This window comes from Schistocerca serialis, chromosome 1 (genome assembly GCF_023864345.2).
Source record: "Schistocerca serialis cubense isolate TAMUIC-IGC-003099 chromosome 1, iqSchSeri2.2, whole genome shotgun sequence".
NCBI lineage: Eukaryota > Metazoa > Arthropoda > Insecta > Orthoptera > Acrididae > Schistocerca > Schistocerca serialis.
In genome coordinates, this window is record NC_064638.1 from 244005168 (window position 1) to 244022724 (window position 17557).

The 17557-nt window shown below is 41.1% G+C and overlaps 1 protein-coding gene across 1 annotated transcript in view; it reads right to left on the bottom strand.

Moving 5' to 3' along the window:
- LOC126463715 (DNA-dependent protein kinase catalytic subunit-like) overlaps positions 1-17557 on the bottom strand; it is a 475012-nt gene that overhangs the window by 273570 nt on the left and 183885 nt on the right. Inside the window, exons 24-25 of the mRNA XM_050096185.1 lie at positions 3961-4347; positions 3538-3715 (exon numbers count right to left, since the gene is read on the bottom strand). Coding sequence (XP_049952142.1) covers positions 3538-3715; positions 3961-4347 — 565 coding nt within the window. The remainder of the gene's footprint in view (positions 1-3537; positions 3716-3960; positions 4348-17557) is intronic.

Consider the following 17557-nt stretch of genomic DNA (forward strand, 5'->3'; position numbering starts at 1 on the left):
GAGGTACCATTACAGCACAGTGGTATTGCAGGAGATTATTCTGGGTCATGTAGTCTGTTTAGAGGTGTGCCAGTCCTGAATTTCTGTTCATGGATGACAATGTCCAACCACACAGGACCAGGTGTCAGGCACACTGTAAAGTGAAGATACTGAACACATGGAATTGTCTGTGTACAACATGGACCTAAACTCTATAGAACATTCCTGGGATGCTCATGGATAACGTTTTTCTTAATGAACACCCACTCCCTGAACCTTGCAAGAACTGAAACCCCATTGAGAGAGGAGTGGGACAGTATCCCCAAGGAATCCTCAACAGTTAGTAGGTAGCATGAGCAACAGGTGCAAAATGTGCATTACTGCCTGAAGATGGTATATTCCTTACTGAAAGTCAGATATCAATCTTTGTCTCCATTCCTGACCAATAGTAAGTAAAGCAGTGTAAATGTCTTATCCAGAAATTACCTTAAGCAGCTAACTGCAGATCGACTTGTGAAAATTACATATTAGATTTCCTGGTCACCAACAGGCCCAAACTTTTCGTCCCACTTGGCATAGAACAGGAAATCAGTAATCCTAATGCTACTACAGCATCAGTGAATACAACTGTAAACAGGAATATAAAGAAAGGTCCGGAGATATTCCTGCTAAGCAAGAGCAACAAGAAACACATTTCAGATAAGGAGTAAATGTGTAAAATTCACATCCAAAACTGAATACATCGAGCATCAATGAACAAACTTCAAGAGTATAATATAATGCACTTCAGACAGGGACATGGTGAGCAAAATTGTTGGGTTACCGTGTTGATGAGAACAAGCAGATTTAAGACAATTATGATCAATTAAGATGAATTTTAATCAGAAACTGAACCACAAATTGAAAATGTGTCAAATATAATGTAAACAAAAACCCAGTTTACCATCTGTGGAATTTATACATAGAAAAGTGATAGTAATTATGATGCAGCCAACTGTAAAGACATAGGATTTATGTTCAGAACAGAAGTCACATTATGTGTGTAAAGTAATTTACAGAAACAATTAAGAGATTGTTATTGGTATGCATTCCATGTAACTTAAACGCAAAAACTGTAGTATTTCAACATGCTCACTGTTTTAGAAATATTATAATGAACTGTGAAGCCAAGTTCTATAACCAGTTTTGTGAAAGCACCACAATCCTAACTGTAAATGTGATTAATACCAGTTTGAACAATGCATAATGTAACTTCATAACTGTTGAAGTCCATACAGGCAGCAATGACAGTATCTGTATCGCATCAGTCTTGCCACAGTTTTATCTGTGTCATGACACAATAAATATATTTTAAATGTATAAGTGATTCAGCTATGTTATGTTTTGGTTCATTTTACATAAATTGCCTGAGATAGATAAAACTGGAACCAGGTGAAATTTTTGGTGGAGAACTTGTGAGAAACTTGAGTTACACACCTCAATCAAATAGTTGATTACAGCAAGTTAAGTACCTGAAACAATGCCACGAAAACCGGTTAAGTTTTAATCAAAGCTGTCTACCCAGACACTCTGTGACTGTAATGGCACTGAAATAGAAAATGACAGAAAGAAGACAAAAATACTACGTGTCTTTTCCCAAATCTGTATAACTGAGGAAGATTACACAGTAGTTTTCTCATGTAACTCATTGCATGAATGTCAACATGACTGATACTGATGGAAGAGACCATGGGATAAAAAAGCAAATACAATTGCTCAAAGAAGGAAAGACCAATGGTCTTAACCAGATACCAATACAACTTACATAGAGTATATGAAAGACTTTGCTCCTCTTCTAGCAGTAGTGTGCCACTGACTGCGAAGAATTCCTAATGACTGGAAAAAAGTGCAGGTCATTCTCATTTGCAAGAAGGGCACACTTTTCTGTGTGTGTATCGATGGTACTACCCATTTTGCCACCAGAAGGTAAGTGATGGCCAGCAATTGTATTTAATAATTTATGAGTTTATGACTGAATTTTTCTCAGATACAATTCCTGTAATTAGTAATGTTTCATCTTCAACAGCTAACGCAAAATGTAAACAGTGGTAAATTCCATTGTGGACACATCACAAACAGTTGTGTATTGTTTCTCAAGGTAATTCCACTAATACTCATGTGGCAGACAGGTGTCTGTTATGAAACATAAACTGTTTACAAATGTGTGCCTTATACATACAGCTCATTCAGGACCTGATACCACCTCTAACATTTTTTGTAACCATTGGATTCTTATTTCAAAATAAATATAAAACACTTACTGTCTGTATAATTTTGACCCTTTGTTTGTATGCGACTAATGTGATAACATGAATGCAAGATTACACACACTCTACACGGCATATGTAGGTTACGTTATGACACTATTCACTCCAGTGTAAGTTTGCATAACTACATGAATACAGATTACACAATGCATTGTAAACACCATAAAATGAAAAAGATTTCTCAATACTGGCGTTGACTGCTGCAGATGGGTATGCTGGCCTGACACCATTCCAACTTATTTGTGGATATAAATATTTTGTGAAATGTTAGTTGATTTCATAATCATAATGATATTCTTCAAATACTTCCAGATGTTCAATCTGATCATTCAATCCTTCTGCACTATATTTATACAAAATAACCTAATCATTTTCATCAGATGCTGTGAGTGATGGTTTTAGATATGTCAGCTCACCGCTGCACAACAGATTGATTCCAGATGTCAATCACACCCCTCACTATGTATTCATTTCCCACCATGACCATTCTATGAAATACCATATTGCAGTGCCTGTTTTATTCCGAATTACGATGCAATGTTTCTTCGGATGTGCATGTACCGGGCAAACAACTTTTGATTAAAATGTCTCCCCTGCATGAGAATACACATAATGAACATATAAGTGCAGGTTATAGACACATGGTTGACAACATGTAGAAGTTTGGGTCTGGTTGTGGAGCGTGCTCGGAGAGCCGAATTGTGAGGTGACAGCTCGCGATACGTGGGAAACTGGGTTCAAGTCCCATTCTGGCACAAATTTTCATTGTTGTTATTTCATTATACAGCCGATGGTTGCCCATATTCACAACTGCGAATACATTTAATGTATTCTATGAGAAGTTTTGTTTTCTTGAACAGTGCACCTACATGTATGTAGGTAAACAGGGAAACCACAAAGTAAATGGAGGGGAGATAGACCAGTTTTCATATTTTCATGTTTCTAGCTTCTTTTTTAAGTCTACGATTTTGATTAAGTCCTTCATTTTTCATGTATTATGTCTCAATTTTTAATCATATGTTTCTATTCCCACTTTCTTCTGTTTCTCACGTTTTGGTTCTAGTTCTGTACTGTGGCCCCAATATCTTGTTCTTATATCTTATAAACCAACCAACAGTGTGATGTCCTGAACCACAAATCTATTGCCTTTCTTAATTACACACTCACAAGTTAGGGTATAAAATTAGCCAACGTACTAATATACTCTGACAATTTCATTAACTAAAGACAGATATCTGAAACAGACACTTACCTTCTGTTGGTTCTCTGAAAACAGGAATCCAGAAACAAAAGTTTCTTCAAATTTTGTGTTTGTAATGACAGCTGCTAGACCATTGTATGCAGCACATTGCATCTTGCGAAACAGTTCCAGCACTTCAGGATCTTCCATAGCATTTGATGGTTTCTCAATACTCCGAAACGCTTTCAATCTATAACAAAATGCAAATGGAAGTAGTGTGTTGTTGCCTGTTCTGTAGCTGCATTACCTATGTAACACAACAGTTGGTTTATCGATTTGTCCTGAATTACAAAGCCATTCAAACATCGTATTCTTTCTGCTGCTTCAGCAGTAACACCGTGTTTGAATGTGTTGATAACCACTTTATTTACAGAAATGCACAAAGAAGAAGAAGAAGAAGAAGAAGAAATGTATATCAGAAAAAAATATACAAACCTCTTAACAATTTCCTTCATCAGCTCTTTTCCTTCAATGACAGCACCTGGAAAAGCTGCATTTGTGATGGGGCTTGCTTTGTCTTCAAGTACTTCCTTACTGCACTTGAAATGTAAAACATCTAATAACTGGGAAGCACCAAATTTTGAAACAATGTCATGTTTCGTGATGAATATATTGGTGTCTTCCACCATGCTAGACAAATTTTTCATAATATTTTTAATATATTTAGCATAAAAGGTTTGAATTGCACTAATACTACTGTACTTAACAAGAGGCACCAGAAACTTCTCAATGCTGCCCAGTCGTGTGTTTGAATCATACACTCTGTTACTAAACACGGAGAATGCTGTTTCCAAGCATTCCTGTTGCTTTTCTGATGTCAACCTGGAAAGATAGCAAAAAAGTTTTATTAAAGTTGTAACACTGACCAGGGAGTAACATAATGAATAGATTAAAGTGAAAGATTTGTCACTTTTATTAAACAGGTAAATTGGATGAAAAACCCTACTTCTTCGGACCTTCTGCTCTTCTCTCACTTTTCAACTACTCCCTCTGTTCATGTATCATCTCTTAACAGTTTGTCCAGGTATTGCCTTACCTCTGGTCATTCCTATTCTTCCCTATCCTAAAGTTATTTTCTGAACTTAGTTCATTCTTGCATACTTCATTTTCTAAACACGCATTATCATAGAACCTGATACAACGAGGTAGTCTTCCACAACACACCACTCTATTTGAGCCCTTCATGTTTCATTCTCCACCTACACTGCAGAAAACCAGTAAGTAGATCAGAAGCTTAAATGTTGCATGTTCTTTAAATTATATTTACTTCTTGCTCAGAGCTTCTAGTGTTTAACTACTTGTAATGATGTGCTTCTTTTAAGTAATTTTATGTTTGATACTAGAATTAGATGACAAACATTAATGAAATCAGAATGAAATTTTCACTCTACAGCGGAGTGTGCGCTGATCTGAAACTTCCTGGCAGATTAAAACTGTATGCCGCACCGAGACTCGAACTCGAGACCTTTGCCTTTCACAGGCAAGTGCTCTACCAACTGAGCTACCCAAGCACGACTCACACTCTGTCCTCACAGCTTTGTAGGAGACGAGATACTGGCGGAATTAAAGCTGTGAGGATGGGGCGTGAGTCGTGCTTGGGTAGCTCAGTTGGTAGAGCACTTGACCGTGAAAGGCAAAGGTCTCGAGTTCGAGTCTCGGTCTGGCACACAGTTTTAATCTGCCAGGAAGTTTCATTAATGAAATTTCTGGGAGATATCTCCATGCATGTGGTTCAGAATTCACACAGCCAGCTTGTTTCAAAAATGTGCAACCAAGGAAAGTACACAAATAACAAAAATCAATATACTCTGATTGGCCAGAACATTACAATCACTACCCTACTATAAATATAAATCCAACCAGGCAACAGTAATGACACCTGGTGAGGAATGACTGCTAGTCAGACACATGTGCAGTGTATGTAGTATCAGTTAGTGTGCTGTCATTGTGTAGAATGGGGAAGGCGCACAATCTGGAGTTTGACCGAGGGCAGATTGTGATGGCCTGGAGGCTCAGCACGAGCATTTAGGAAACTGCACAACTTGTTGGGTGTCTGAGGAGTGCTGTGATGAGTGTCTTCAACAAGTGACAAAACAAAGGTGAAACCAAGCCCAGATGCTGTGGGGTTGGGCCACCACCCCTGACTACAGATGACGAACATAATAGGCTGGACAGACTGGTAAAACAGAGCAGGCGGCGAACTGTGGTAGACTTTAATGCTGGAGAGAGTAGAAGTGTGTCTGCATACACAGTGCACCATACACTCCTAACGATGGGCCTCCGCAGCTGACGGATGACCCATGCACGTGCCAATGTTAAACACCATGACATCAGCAATTATGACTGAAGGAACTGGGCAAGTGATCACCGGCGCTGGATGTTGACACAGTGGCAGAGCATTCCATGGTCTGCTGAATCTCGGTGCCTTCTTCACCATGCCTGTAGGTGGGTGCGAATCTATTGTCTTCCAGGGGAATAGCTCCTCGACAGCTGTACTGCAGGATGGAGACAAGCTGGCACTGGCTCCGTTATGCTCTACGGAACATTCAAGTGAGCATCCATGGATCCAGTGGAGCTTGTGCAAGGCACCATGACAGCTGAGGAGTATTCTACACTGATTGCAGACCACACACACCCCTTCATGGCAATCATGTTTTGCGATGGCAGTGGCGTTTTTCAACAAGATAAGGCGCCATGTCACAAGGCCAGGAGCATGATGGAGTGGCTGGAGGAATACAGTGGCGAGTTCCAATTGACGTGTTGGGCTCCCAGCTTACCAGATCTGAACCAGATTGAACACATCTGGGATGTGATTGAACACGGCATCAGAGCTCATGGCCCCCTCCTCTGGAATTTACAGGAATTAGGTGCCAACTCCTCCCAGTGGCCTACGAAGACCTTACTGCTTCCATACCATGTTATTTGTGCCAAAAGTGAATATACTGGCTATTAAGTAGGTGGTCATGATATTTCCAGCTGATCAGTGTACATACACTCTTGACTGTTAAAATTGCAACACCATGAAGGCAGCATGCAAGAAATGTGAAACTGGTACATAGTGCAGGACATGCTTCAACATGAAAATGATTAGCATTTTGGTACAACCACACAAAAGTAAGCATGAATAATGCTACCTACAGGGTGTTTCAAAAATGACCGGTATATTTGAAACGGCAATAAAAACTAAACGAGCAGCGATAGAAATACACCGTTTGTTGCAATATGCTTGGGACAACAGTACATTTTCAGGCGGACAAACTTTCGAAATTACAGTAGTTACAATTTTCAACAACAGATGGCGCTGCAAGTGATGTGAAAGATATAGAAGACAACGCAGTCTGTGGGTGCGCCATTCTGTACATCGTCTTTCTGCTGTAAGCTTGTGCTGTTCACAACGTGCAAGTGTGCTGTAGACAACATGGTTTATTCCTTAGAACAGAGGATTTTTCTGGTGTTGGAATTCGACCGCCTAGAACACAGTGTTGTTGCAACAAAACGAAGTTTTCAACGGAGGTTTAATGTAACCAAAGGACCGAAAAGCGACACAATAAAGGATCTGTTTGAAAAATTTCAACGGACTGGGAACGTGACGGATGAACGTGCTGCAAAGGTAGGGCGACCGCGTACAGCAACCACAGAGGGCAATGCGCAGCTAGTGCAGCAGGTGATCCAACAGTGGCCTCAGGTTTCCGTTCGCCGTGTTGCAGCTGCGGTCCAAATGACGCCAACGTCCACGTATCGTCTCATGCGCCAGAGTTTACACCTTTATCCATACAAAATTCAAACGCGGCAACCCCTCAGCGCCGCTACCATTGCTGCACGAGAGACATTCGCTAACGATATAGTGCACAGGATTGATGACGGCGATATGCATGTGGGCAGCATTTGGTTTACTGACGAAGCTTATTTTTACCTGGACGGCTTCGTCAATAAACAGAACTGGCGCATATGGGGAACCGAAAAGCCCCATGTTGCAGTCCCATCGTCCCAGCATCCTCAAAAAGTACTGGTCTGGGCCGCCATTTCTTCCAAAGGAATCATTGGCCCATTTTTCACATCCGAAACGATTACTGCATCACGCTATCTGGACATTCTTCGTGAATTTGTGGCAGTACAAACTGCCTTAGACGACACTGCGAACACCTCGTGGTTTATGCAAGATGGTGTCCGGCCACATCGCACGGCCGACGTCTTTAATTTCCTGAATGAATATTTTGATGATCGTGTGATTGCTTTGGGCTATCCGAAACATACAGAAGGCGGCGTGGATTGGCCTCCCTATTCGCCAGACATGAACCCCTGTGACTTCTTTCTGTGGGGACACTTGAAAGACCAGGTGTACCGCCAGAATCCAGAAACAATTGAACAGCTGAAGCAGTACATCTCATCTGCATGTGAAGCCATTCCGCCAGACACGTTGTCAAAGGTTTTGGGTAATTTCATTCAGAGACTACGCCATATTATTGCTACGCATGGTGGATATGTGGAAAATATCGTACTATAGAGTTTCCCAGACCGCAGCACCATCTGTTGTTGAAAATTGTAACTACTGTAATTTCGAAAGTTTGTCTGCCTGAAAATGTACTGTTGTCCCAAGCATATTGCAACAAACGGTGTATTTCTATCGCTGCTCATTTAGTTTTTATTGCTGTTTCAAATATACCGGTCATTTTTGAAACACCCTGTACATACAGTATGTACAAGGAAAGATTACACAGCATGTTTCTCATTCAGAAATCACATTAAGTGTTCATGTTTGAGAACACTGTTATGCTTCAGGCAAGGAGAAAATGTCTACCATCACATTTCAGAATTCAACATCACCAAAACCATTGCCTATCAAGGCTGCATTTATAGCTCTGCAATACTGTTGCTTCCATCAATTAGTATCCCTCGACTGTCATGTGAGTATGAAATTGGCGATTTCAGGAGAGCCATAGCCAATAGCCTCTTAATAGGCCTGTCCTAGTGCCCCAAGTGATTAGCGCCGGGGCAGACAGACATAATATTCACTTAGCCATGCAGGGTAGCACAGCCAAATCACGAATCTCGGATCAGGATATTTGCAGGAAGATAAGTATCCACATGGACAGTAATATATCATCTGGAGTACCACAGACTGTTGGTACGGCGAGCATTGTGGTGGTTTGCTTTGATAGGACAGCAGTGGGGTGCACTGACTGTGGTGCTCTCAACATTACTTGAAACAAGAGTGACACTGTACTGACTTTTCAGTTGATTTGCAGGTTTGCATGCAACATCACGTAGGTATCCATGTGTGGAGGCTCTAAGAAGAAGAACATTTCCAGACTCCAATCACTATGGCTGTGCCCTATATTGCAACAAAATAACAAAAAGACTACACATTACCCATATTGTCCCTTCCTACCTCAATATAGGTGGTGTTCAACTGTCGCCCTGTCCAACACCTTCTCCAGATATCTCACCCACTTGAAACAGCTAGCCGCAGGATGCCAAGAGTGTCACATGTAATCGCTCACCAGTCATCACAATTAATTGTATTTGACAAAGAGCTGAAGCAGCACGGAATGACATTACCATGACTGTCATCCAAGGACAGTTTCACTATGTCCAGCCCAGTTAGGACTATGGCGGCAAGATATGGCAGCTCTGTGTATTAAATTTCTTCCCTGTATATACTTGAATCACATACAAATTTAATCATGTATTTTTCCTACTATACTATTATATACATAGTAAAAATCTTGTTATTTGTTATTTTTCCTGGTGTTACCATTTTAATGACCAGCAGTGTAGAAGTACAGTTTCCACACTATATAACATTTAGCTTGATGGGTGATTGTCTGCAAAATTCTGCAATTCTCTCTGCTCGAAACTTTTTGAAATTGACAGATTCATCTTAATTTAGGCTAACCAACTTCTGAATAATGTGTTCACTCTGCGACTAAATGTTGCACTTGACTGAAATTCTTTATTTGTAGATATGGTGCTTATCTATCTAGGATGAACAAGCAAATTGCTACATTCCGGTGAACAGCTGGACCAGAATGCCTAACACAATAGCAAAATTGTTCCTGAACGTGAGAATATTAGGGAAATGAAAGTAGCTAATTACTACTGTAACCAGGAATGACAGTAAGCAAGACCAGAACAAAAAGGATGAAACATACAAAAGCATATTAAATTCACAAGTGAAAAAATAAAACACCTCACAGAAAAACCATAAGAACATATAAAAACTCAGTGCCCCTGGCGACTGGTGCGGAAGCTACTCGACAGCTGCGATTCACTTTTCACATCCCACACACAACACTACACCACAAAATACAAATAATGGCTCTGGTTGATGGGATTCTTGACCAATGACTGTGACAATGACATGCAAAAAGTGTAGCAGACAATACATCAGCCTTTTCGGTGGACACACAACATCGTCCTGGAAACAGGCAGGAAAATGCATGTGGCAACCAGAACGGGTCATGCATGCTCGTTGTCCTTCTGGGTCAACCAGTTATTGCACCTGTGGTAAAGATTGTGGTGCTTGTTGTGGAAGATGCAGAGGTCTTGATGCTGCTGTAGATGGTGCCGTTTTGTTGGAAATGTATGCAGGCTTGATGCAGCTGAGTGAAATGTTTGTGGACTTGCCATTTACCGCTATGTTCAGAGTTGACGTACCACTTCTTAATACATGGTACAGTTCGGTGTACGGGGATTGTAATGATGGCTTGATATCGTCTGTTCAGAGCATTAAGTGCAAATGGCTGCCTAAGTTGTGATGCACATAAATGGTTGACATGTCTTATCTGGCAGCTTTGGGAGATAGGACCTCTGCAATGTGGTCTCTTAACCAATGCAGGAATCTGGCTGGTCTGTATTGATGTTTATAGAGAAATGGCATCAACAAATTCTCCAAGAACATACCACGTTTCACCATAGACCAGTTCTGCAGCTGAGTAGTCCATGCCTAGATTGTACACAGTTCGACCAAGGAGATTATAGTACGAGCAGGTGTCCAAGAAGTTCCACTGCACATATGGACTTGTGGTCTTGTGGTATCTGTACCCGCAGAACTTTAACAACTCAATGAACAAATCTGATTCTGATGGCTGGCCATGGAAGTTGCATCACTGATGAAACTCTGGAACTCTTGCTCACCTTGCTGAGTCTTGACCAGTTACAGAAAATCTGTAGGTCTCGACAATCTGTTGACACACAAGAGGCAGTCAGCCACTACACCGGTAATGCCAGAAATGTGTTTATGTCTGTACTACATTGGCTGATATGCTCAAGATGATTGTATTGTTAAGAAGGGCAGTTGTTGCTGTTCCACTTGGATGTGTAGATTAATGGCTTGTGATCCATGTAGATCACAGATACTCTCACTTCAATCTGTGGCTAAAAGTATTTCAAAATTTTGTACACAGCCTGGTGTTTGCAATCGTAGGCACAGCACCCCTGCTGTGACACTGACAATTTATTCAAGAAGTACACAAGTAGTTACTGTGAACAATCCAACAATTACTGCAATGCCCTGCCAATAGCAGTTTGGCTTATGTGCACCATCAATGCCAACCTCGTGTCAAGCTTGGGGTGCATGAGGAGTGCTGTGTTTGCCATATTTTGCTTTGCAGCCCTGAAAGGGTAGCACATCAGCTCAGTCTATGCAATGGGGTACTGCGTCTAACCTTTGGACTGGTGTATTCCACATATAATGGTTCCTGCAGTTCTACTGCACTTGGTAGATGGTGGTGGTAGAAGTTCAACATCCCCAGGAACAGGGATAATTTCTTAATTGTGGCTGGCCTTGTTATCAGAGAATGGCTTCAACATTTTCGGTTAATGGTACGGATCCTGCAGACAATAGTCAGTGGCCTAGGAATGTGTTTTTGGGTTACCTTTACATTTACTTGTCCATGATTAACACCACAACGTACAGTTGGCTGGTTGTTTGGGTAAGGAGACCAGACAGCGTGGTCATCGGTCTCATCGGTTTAGGGAAGGAAGTCGGCCGTGCCCTTTCAGAGGAACCATCCCGGCATTTGCCTGGAGTGATTTAGAAAAATCACGGAAAACCTAAATCAAGATGGCCGGACGCGGGATTGAACCGTCGTCCTCCTGAATGCAACGTACAGTTCCAAATATTTTAGTACCTCCTTAAGCAGCTGGTGGTGTTGCTCCTTCATGGTCAAAAACACTACTACATCATCAAAGCAGACAAAGGAAAATGGCAGGCCTTGCAGGACGGAATCGATAAGACTTTGCCAGGTTTGAGCAGCGTTCTGTGAACCAAAAGTCATGAACTTGCTTTCAAAAAGTCAAAACAGAGTAATGATTGACATTTTTGGGTTGTCTTCCTCTGCCACAGGAATCCTTGTACAAGCTTAAGTGCAGTCCAAACACTGAATATTGTTGGTCCACATAATGCATAATTGTGGTCTTGCAACAACGGCACAGGGTAGCACACAGTTCTAGAGCTGAGCTTGAGATAATCACTGCATAAATGCCCAGCTGCTCCTTTTTGGGAACGAGGTGTAGAACAGACTACCTTGACTGTTCAGTTATTTCTACTTCAAGCATTGTGTCAAAGTCGGCTTTTGCAATGGCCAAGCAATCACGTGCCACACACCTTTGATTGGAGGTCTATTCAAAGCTGAGGATTGACTTATCAGAGAGAGGTGTACTCTTCCAATGAAATCCTGCAGCTGTCAGTCCAGTAAAGCTGTCGACCAGCCAAGCATTGGATATATCCAACAAGAGGTGATAATGTGCTGAGAGATTAGCTCCTATAATTGCCTTCGTGATGGTGAAGTCTCTGCTGGATGAGTGACATAATTTCAAATTAAATTTGATCCCCTGTATTCTGTACATATACATGGACGAGTTATTAACAGTGGTTAAACAGAATGCCATAAACGGTCTGCAGCAGAGGAATGGAGTTTGAGATAAGATGATAAAATGTGAACCCGAGTCTATCGGGTAATTCTGGGCAGAACAGGTGTTGTGACTTTGTGGGACACTCTAGGGCACCTATGACTGTCCACCACTGGTGTTTGTGAAGAAGCAGAGTGCTGTACATTCCCGTGTCTGCTCACCAAATATATGGGGGTACCAGCACAAGGGTTGTTCCATGTCAGACAATGTGGCATTGGTCAACAAATGGCTCCTGGATCTCTTGCAGTTACACGCTCTACCTTTGCCGGTACCACCTTGTGACAGCAGAGTACCGATCTGCAGACATAATAACTCTACTTTTGTTGCCAAGGAGTCAAAATCTGTGCGCACAACTGTTGCTGCCACTACCATACTACTGCCCGGCACTGTCTCCACATTAACCTGAGCAGGTGCAAATGGCCTCTTGGATTTGATCTGCAGGCTCAGTCATGGCATCCAGTGACACCTCTGTTTCTGACACCATGATAGCTTTGATCTGCGGCAGAAGTCAACTGCTCCACATGGTGCATAGTAACTTGTCTAGAATTGTAACTGTCTCTACAATGCTCTGTAAATGTCATAGATTTTGTGGTGGTTTGCGATCACCTCTTGTGTCAGTATTTGTTGTATTCAATGTATTCAATTTTCTTGAGATGCTGTGAGTCTCTGGATTAATTACAATTTAAGTTTTTCTAATGAGACATTCTTTGGTGGCACAGTAATGACATCTTTGATTTCTACAGCGAAACAGTGATCAAGCTGGCTCATGCTAAGGGCAAATTACATGGAGTCAGTCATGATTCCTGCATAGCAAAAGTTTGCTTCTACCTGGGCAAATCACAGTACCAGTTTGTTAGACCACCAGGAGGCAAATGGACCACTAGTCTGGACACTCTTGGCTCATTGGTAACCTTGTGGACTAGTAAAATCCAGTGGTGGTTTAGTCCTCTTCAGCTCATAACACAATGGGATCACCACTTGTCGGGTTCAGCTTAATTTGGGCTGACCAACAGCAGAACAACATGTTCACTCTGAGACTAGAGATTGTACTTGATTGAAATGCTTTATCTATGAATAATGGTGCTTAATTATATACGAAAACAAGTAAACTGTTACAACCTGACAAGGTCGACTGCAAAATCATTCCAGCGTCTGAGTACATTCATAACATGAGGTAGATAATTACTACTGTAACTACGATTGACAGTACGCAGAAACAAAACAAAAAACATGGAATGAATGAAAACATATAAAATTCATACACCAAAGAATAAACAGCATGAAGAAAAACCATAAGAATTTATACTGGGTTTTACAAAAAGGGACGGCCAAACTTTCAGGAAACATTCCTCACACACAAATAAAGAAAAGATGTTATGTGGACATGTGTCCGGAAATGCTTAATTTCCATGTTAGAGCTCATTTTAGTTTCGTCAGTATGTACTGTACTTCCTCCATTCACCGCCATGATTTCATACGGGATACTCTACCTGTGCTGCTAGAACATGTGCCTTTACAAGTACGACAACATGTGGTTCATGCACGATGGAGCTCCTGCACATTTCAGTCGAAGTGTTCGTACGCATCTCAACAACAGATTCGGTGACCGATGGATTGGTAGAGGTGGACCAATTCCATGGCCTCCACGCTCTCCTGACCTCAACCCTCTTGACTTTCATTTATGGGGGCATTTGAAAGCTCTTGTCTAAGCAACCCCGGTACCAAATGTAGAGACTCTTCGTGCTCGTATTAAGGACGGCTGTGATACAATACGCCATTCTCCAGGGCTGCATCAGCACATCAGGGATTCCATGCGACGGAGGGTGGATGCATGTATCCTCGCTAACGAAGGACATTTTGAACATTTCCTGTAACAAAGTGTTTGAAGTCACACTGGTACGTTCTGTTGCTGTGTGTTTCCATTCCATGATTAATGTGATTTGAAGAGAAGTAATAAAATGAGCTTTAACATGGAAAGTAAGCGTTTCCGGACACATGTTCACATAACATATTTTCTTTCTTTGTGTGTGAGGAATGTTTCCTGAAAGTTTGGCCGTACCTTTTTGTAACACCCTGTATATAAAAACAAATTGCCCCCGGCAGCTGATTGGAAGCTGCTTGACAGCCGCGATTTACTTGTCACCGTGCACACATGACGCTACACCACAGAATACAAATAACGCACCTGGTTGGCACAATTAACTGAAGGCCGCAACCATAACATGCAACAAACGTACCAGATGCTAGAAAATCGTGATACAGGTGTAATCTATTTTAAAACTTAAGGAGTTATAAAAGTATGGTTATACGTCTGGGAGTAAGCTCTGAACAGCATTTCAGCAACAATCATTGTTAGAAACTTCCTGGCAGATTAAAACTGTGTGCCAGACCGAGACTCGAACTTGGAACATTTGCCTTTAGTGGGCATGTGCCCTACCGACTGAGCTACCCAAGCACAACTCACGCCCTGTCCTCACAGGAGACGAGGTACTGGCGGAATTAAAGCTGTGAGGACGGGGCATGAGTCGTGCTTGGGTAGCTCGGTCGGTAGAGCACTTGCCTGCGAAAGGCAAAGATCCCGAGTTCGAGTTTCGGTGCGGCACACAGTTTTAATCTGCCAGGAAGTTTCATATCGGTGCACACTCCGCTGTAGAGTGAAAATTTCATTGTATCATTGTCAGAGTTAGTCATCAATTTAATATATTTTTCATGAAGCTATCGTCAGCAAATTTTTTGATACCTGGTAGCCAATCAGTGAGTTATTTATTATTCAGATACACTAAACAGTTCTGTCTGCTGCAGTAATATATTTAGGATGGTATGGAATAACTACTGAATGGGTGGCCACTAATTTGGACAAGTGGTTGAAGGAAGGATGGAAGATTAGGATTTAATGCCCCATTGACATGAGGTCATTGGAGAAGGAGCACAAACTCTGATTGTTTCAAGGATAGCGAAGGAAATCAGCTGTGGCCTTTCAATGGATCCCTCCTGGCATTTAATTGGAGCAACTTAGGGAAATCATGGAAAACCTAAATCTGGATGGCTGATCGCAGGTTTGAAGCATTGTCCTCTCAAATGCAATCACATTGTGCCACCTCACTTGGTAAAAGTGCTTGATACTGTGCTCTGAGAAATAAATATCTTTAACATTTTGATAGGAAAAATCTCTAGCTTGTAGTAAAATGTTCAGTTTTCTTTGCACACTTTAGTGCACTTGCTTTTCTAACTACTGTATCAACAAGGAAATACTGTGTAACAGTATGGTGGAGGTAAATTTCTAATTCATCTACAGAATTAAGTAGTAGACCTTTGGCAACATTGTGTAGAAATTTTAGGTTATTGGAAACAGATTCTATGGAGTGACTGCATTTTTTATTTATTGAAAGTACTTATATGATATTTTAATCTTTTATTAGTAATTACTTATTGACGAAAACATCTATATTATTCCTGTTACAACTGACATAGTAACTATATCCATTATAGAACCAAGCTACACAAATCATGGCCACTAATTGTTGACACTTTAAGGATTAAATACGTTGACAATATTGATGTTGTTGTGGTCTTCAGTCCTGAGACTGGTTTGATGCAGCTCTCCATGCTATTCTATCCTGTGCAAGCTGCTTCATCTCCCAGTACGTACTGCAGCCTACATCCTTCTGAATCTGCTTAGTGTATTCATCTCTTGGTCTCCCTCTACGATTTTTACCCCCCACACTGCCCTCCAATACTAAATTGGTGATCCCTTGATGCCTCAGAATATGTCATACCAACTGATCCCTTCTTCTAGTCAAGTTGTGCCACAAACTCCTCTTCTCCCTAATTCTATTCAATACCTCTTCATTAGTTATGTGATCTACCCATCTAATCTTCAGCATTCTTCTGTAGCACCACATTTTGAAAGCTTCTATTCTCTTCTTGTCCAAACTATTTATCGTCCATGTTTCACTTCCATACATGGCTACACTCCATTCAAATACTTTCAGAAATGACTTCCTGACACTTAAATCTATACTCGATGTTAACAAATTTCTCTTCTTCAGAAACACTTTCCTTGCCATTGTCAGTCTACAATTTATATCCTCTCTACTTCGACCATCATCAGTTACTTTGCTCCCCAAATAGCAAAACTCCTTCACTACCTTAAGTGTCTCATTTCCTAATCTAATTCCCTCAGCATCACCCAATTTAATTCGACTACATTCCATTATCCTCGTTTTGCTTTTGTTGATGTTCATCTTATATCCTCCTTTCAAGACACTGTCCATTCCGTTCAACTGCTCTTCCAAGTCATTTGCTGTCTCTGACAAAATTACAATGTCATCGGCGAACCTCAAAGTTTTTATTTCTTCTCCATGGATTTTAATACCTACTAGGAATTTTTATTTTGTTTCCTTCACTGCTTGCTCAATATACAGATTGAATAGCATGGGAGAGAGGCTACAACCCTATCTCACTCCCTTCCCAACCACTGCTTCCCTTTCATGCCCCTCGACTCTTACAACTGCCCTCTGGTTTCCGTACAAATTGTAAATAGCCTTTCGCTACCTGTATTTTACCCCTGCCACCTTCAGAATTTGAAAGCGAGTATTCCAGTCAACATTGTCAAAAGCTTTCTCTAAGTCTACAAATGCTATAAACATAGGTTTGCCTTTCCTTAATCTAGCTTCTAAAATAAGACGTAGGGTCAGTATTCCCTCAAGTGTTCCAATATTTCTACGAAATCCAAACTGATCTTCCCTGAGGTCGGCTTCTACCAATTTTCCCATTCGTCTGTAAAGAATTCATGCTAGTATTTTGTAGCCGTGACTTATTAAACTGATAGTTTGGTAATTTTCACATCTGTCAATACCTGCTTTCTTTGGGATTGGAATTATTATATTCTTCTTGAAGTCTGAGGGTATTTCGCCCGACTCATGCATCTTGCTCACCAGATGGTAGAGTTATGTCAGGACTGGCTCTCCCAAGGCTACCAGTAGTTCTAATGGAATGTTGTTTACTCCCAGGGCCATGTTTCGACTTAGGTCTTTCAGTGCTCTGTCAAACACTTGACACAGTATCATATCTCCCATTTGATCTTCATCTACATCCTCTTCCATTTCCATAATATTGT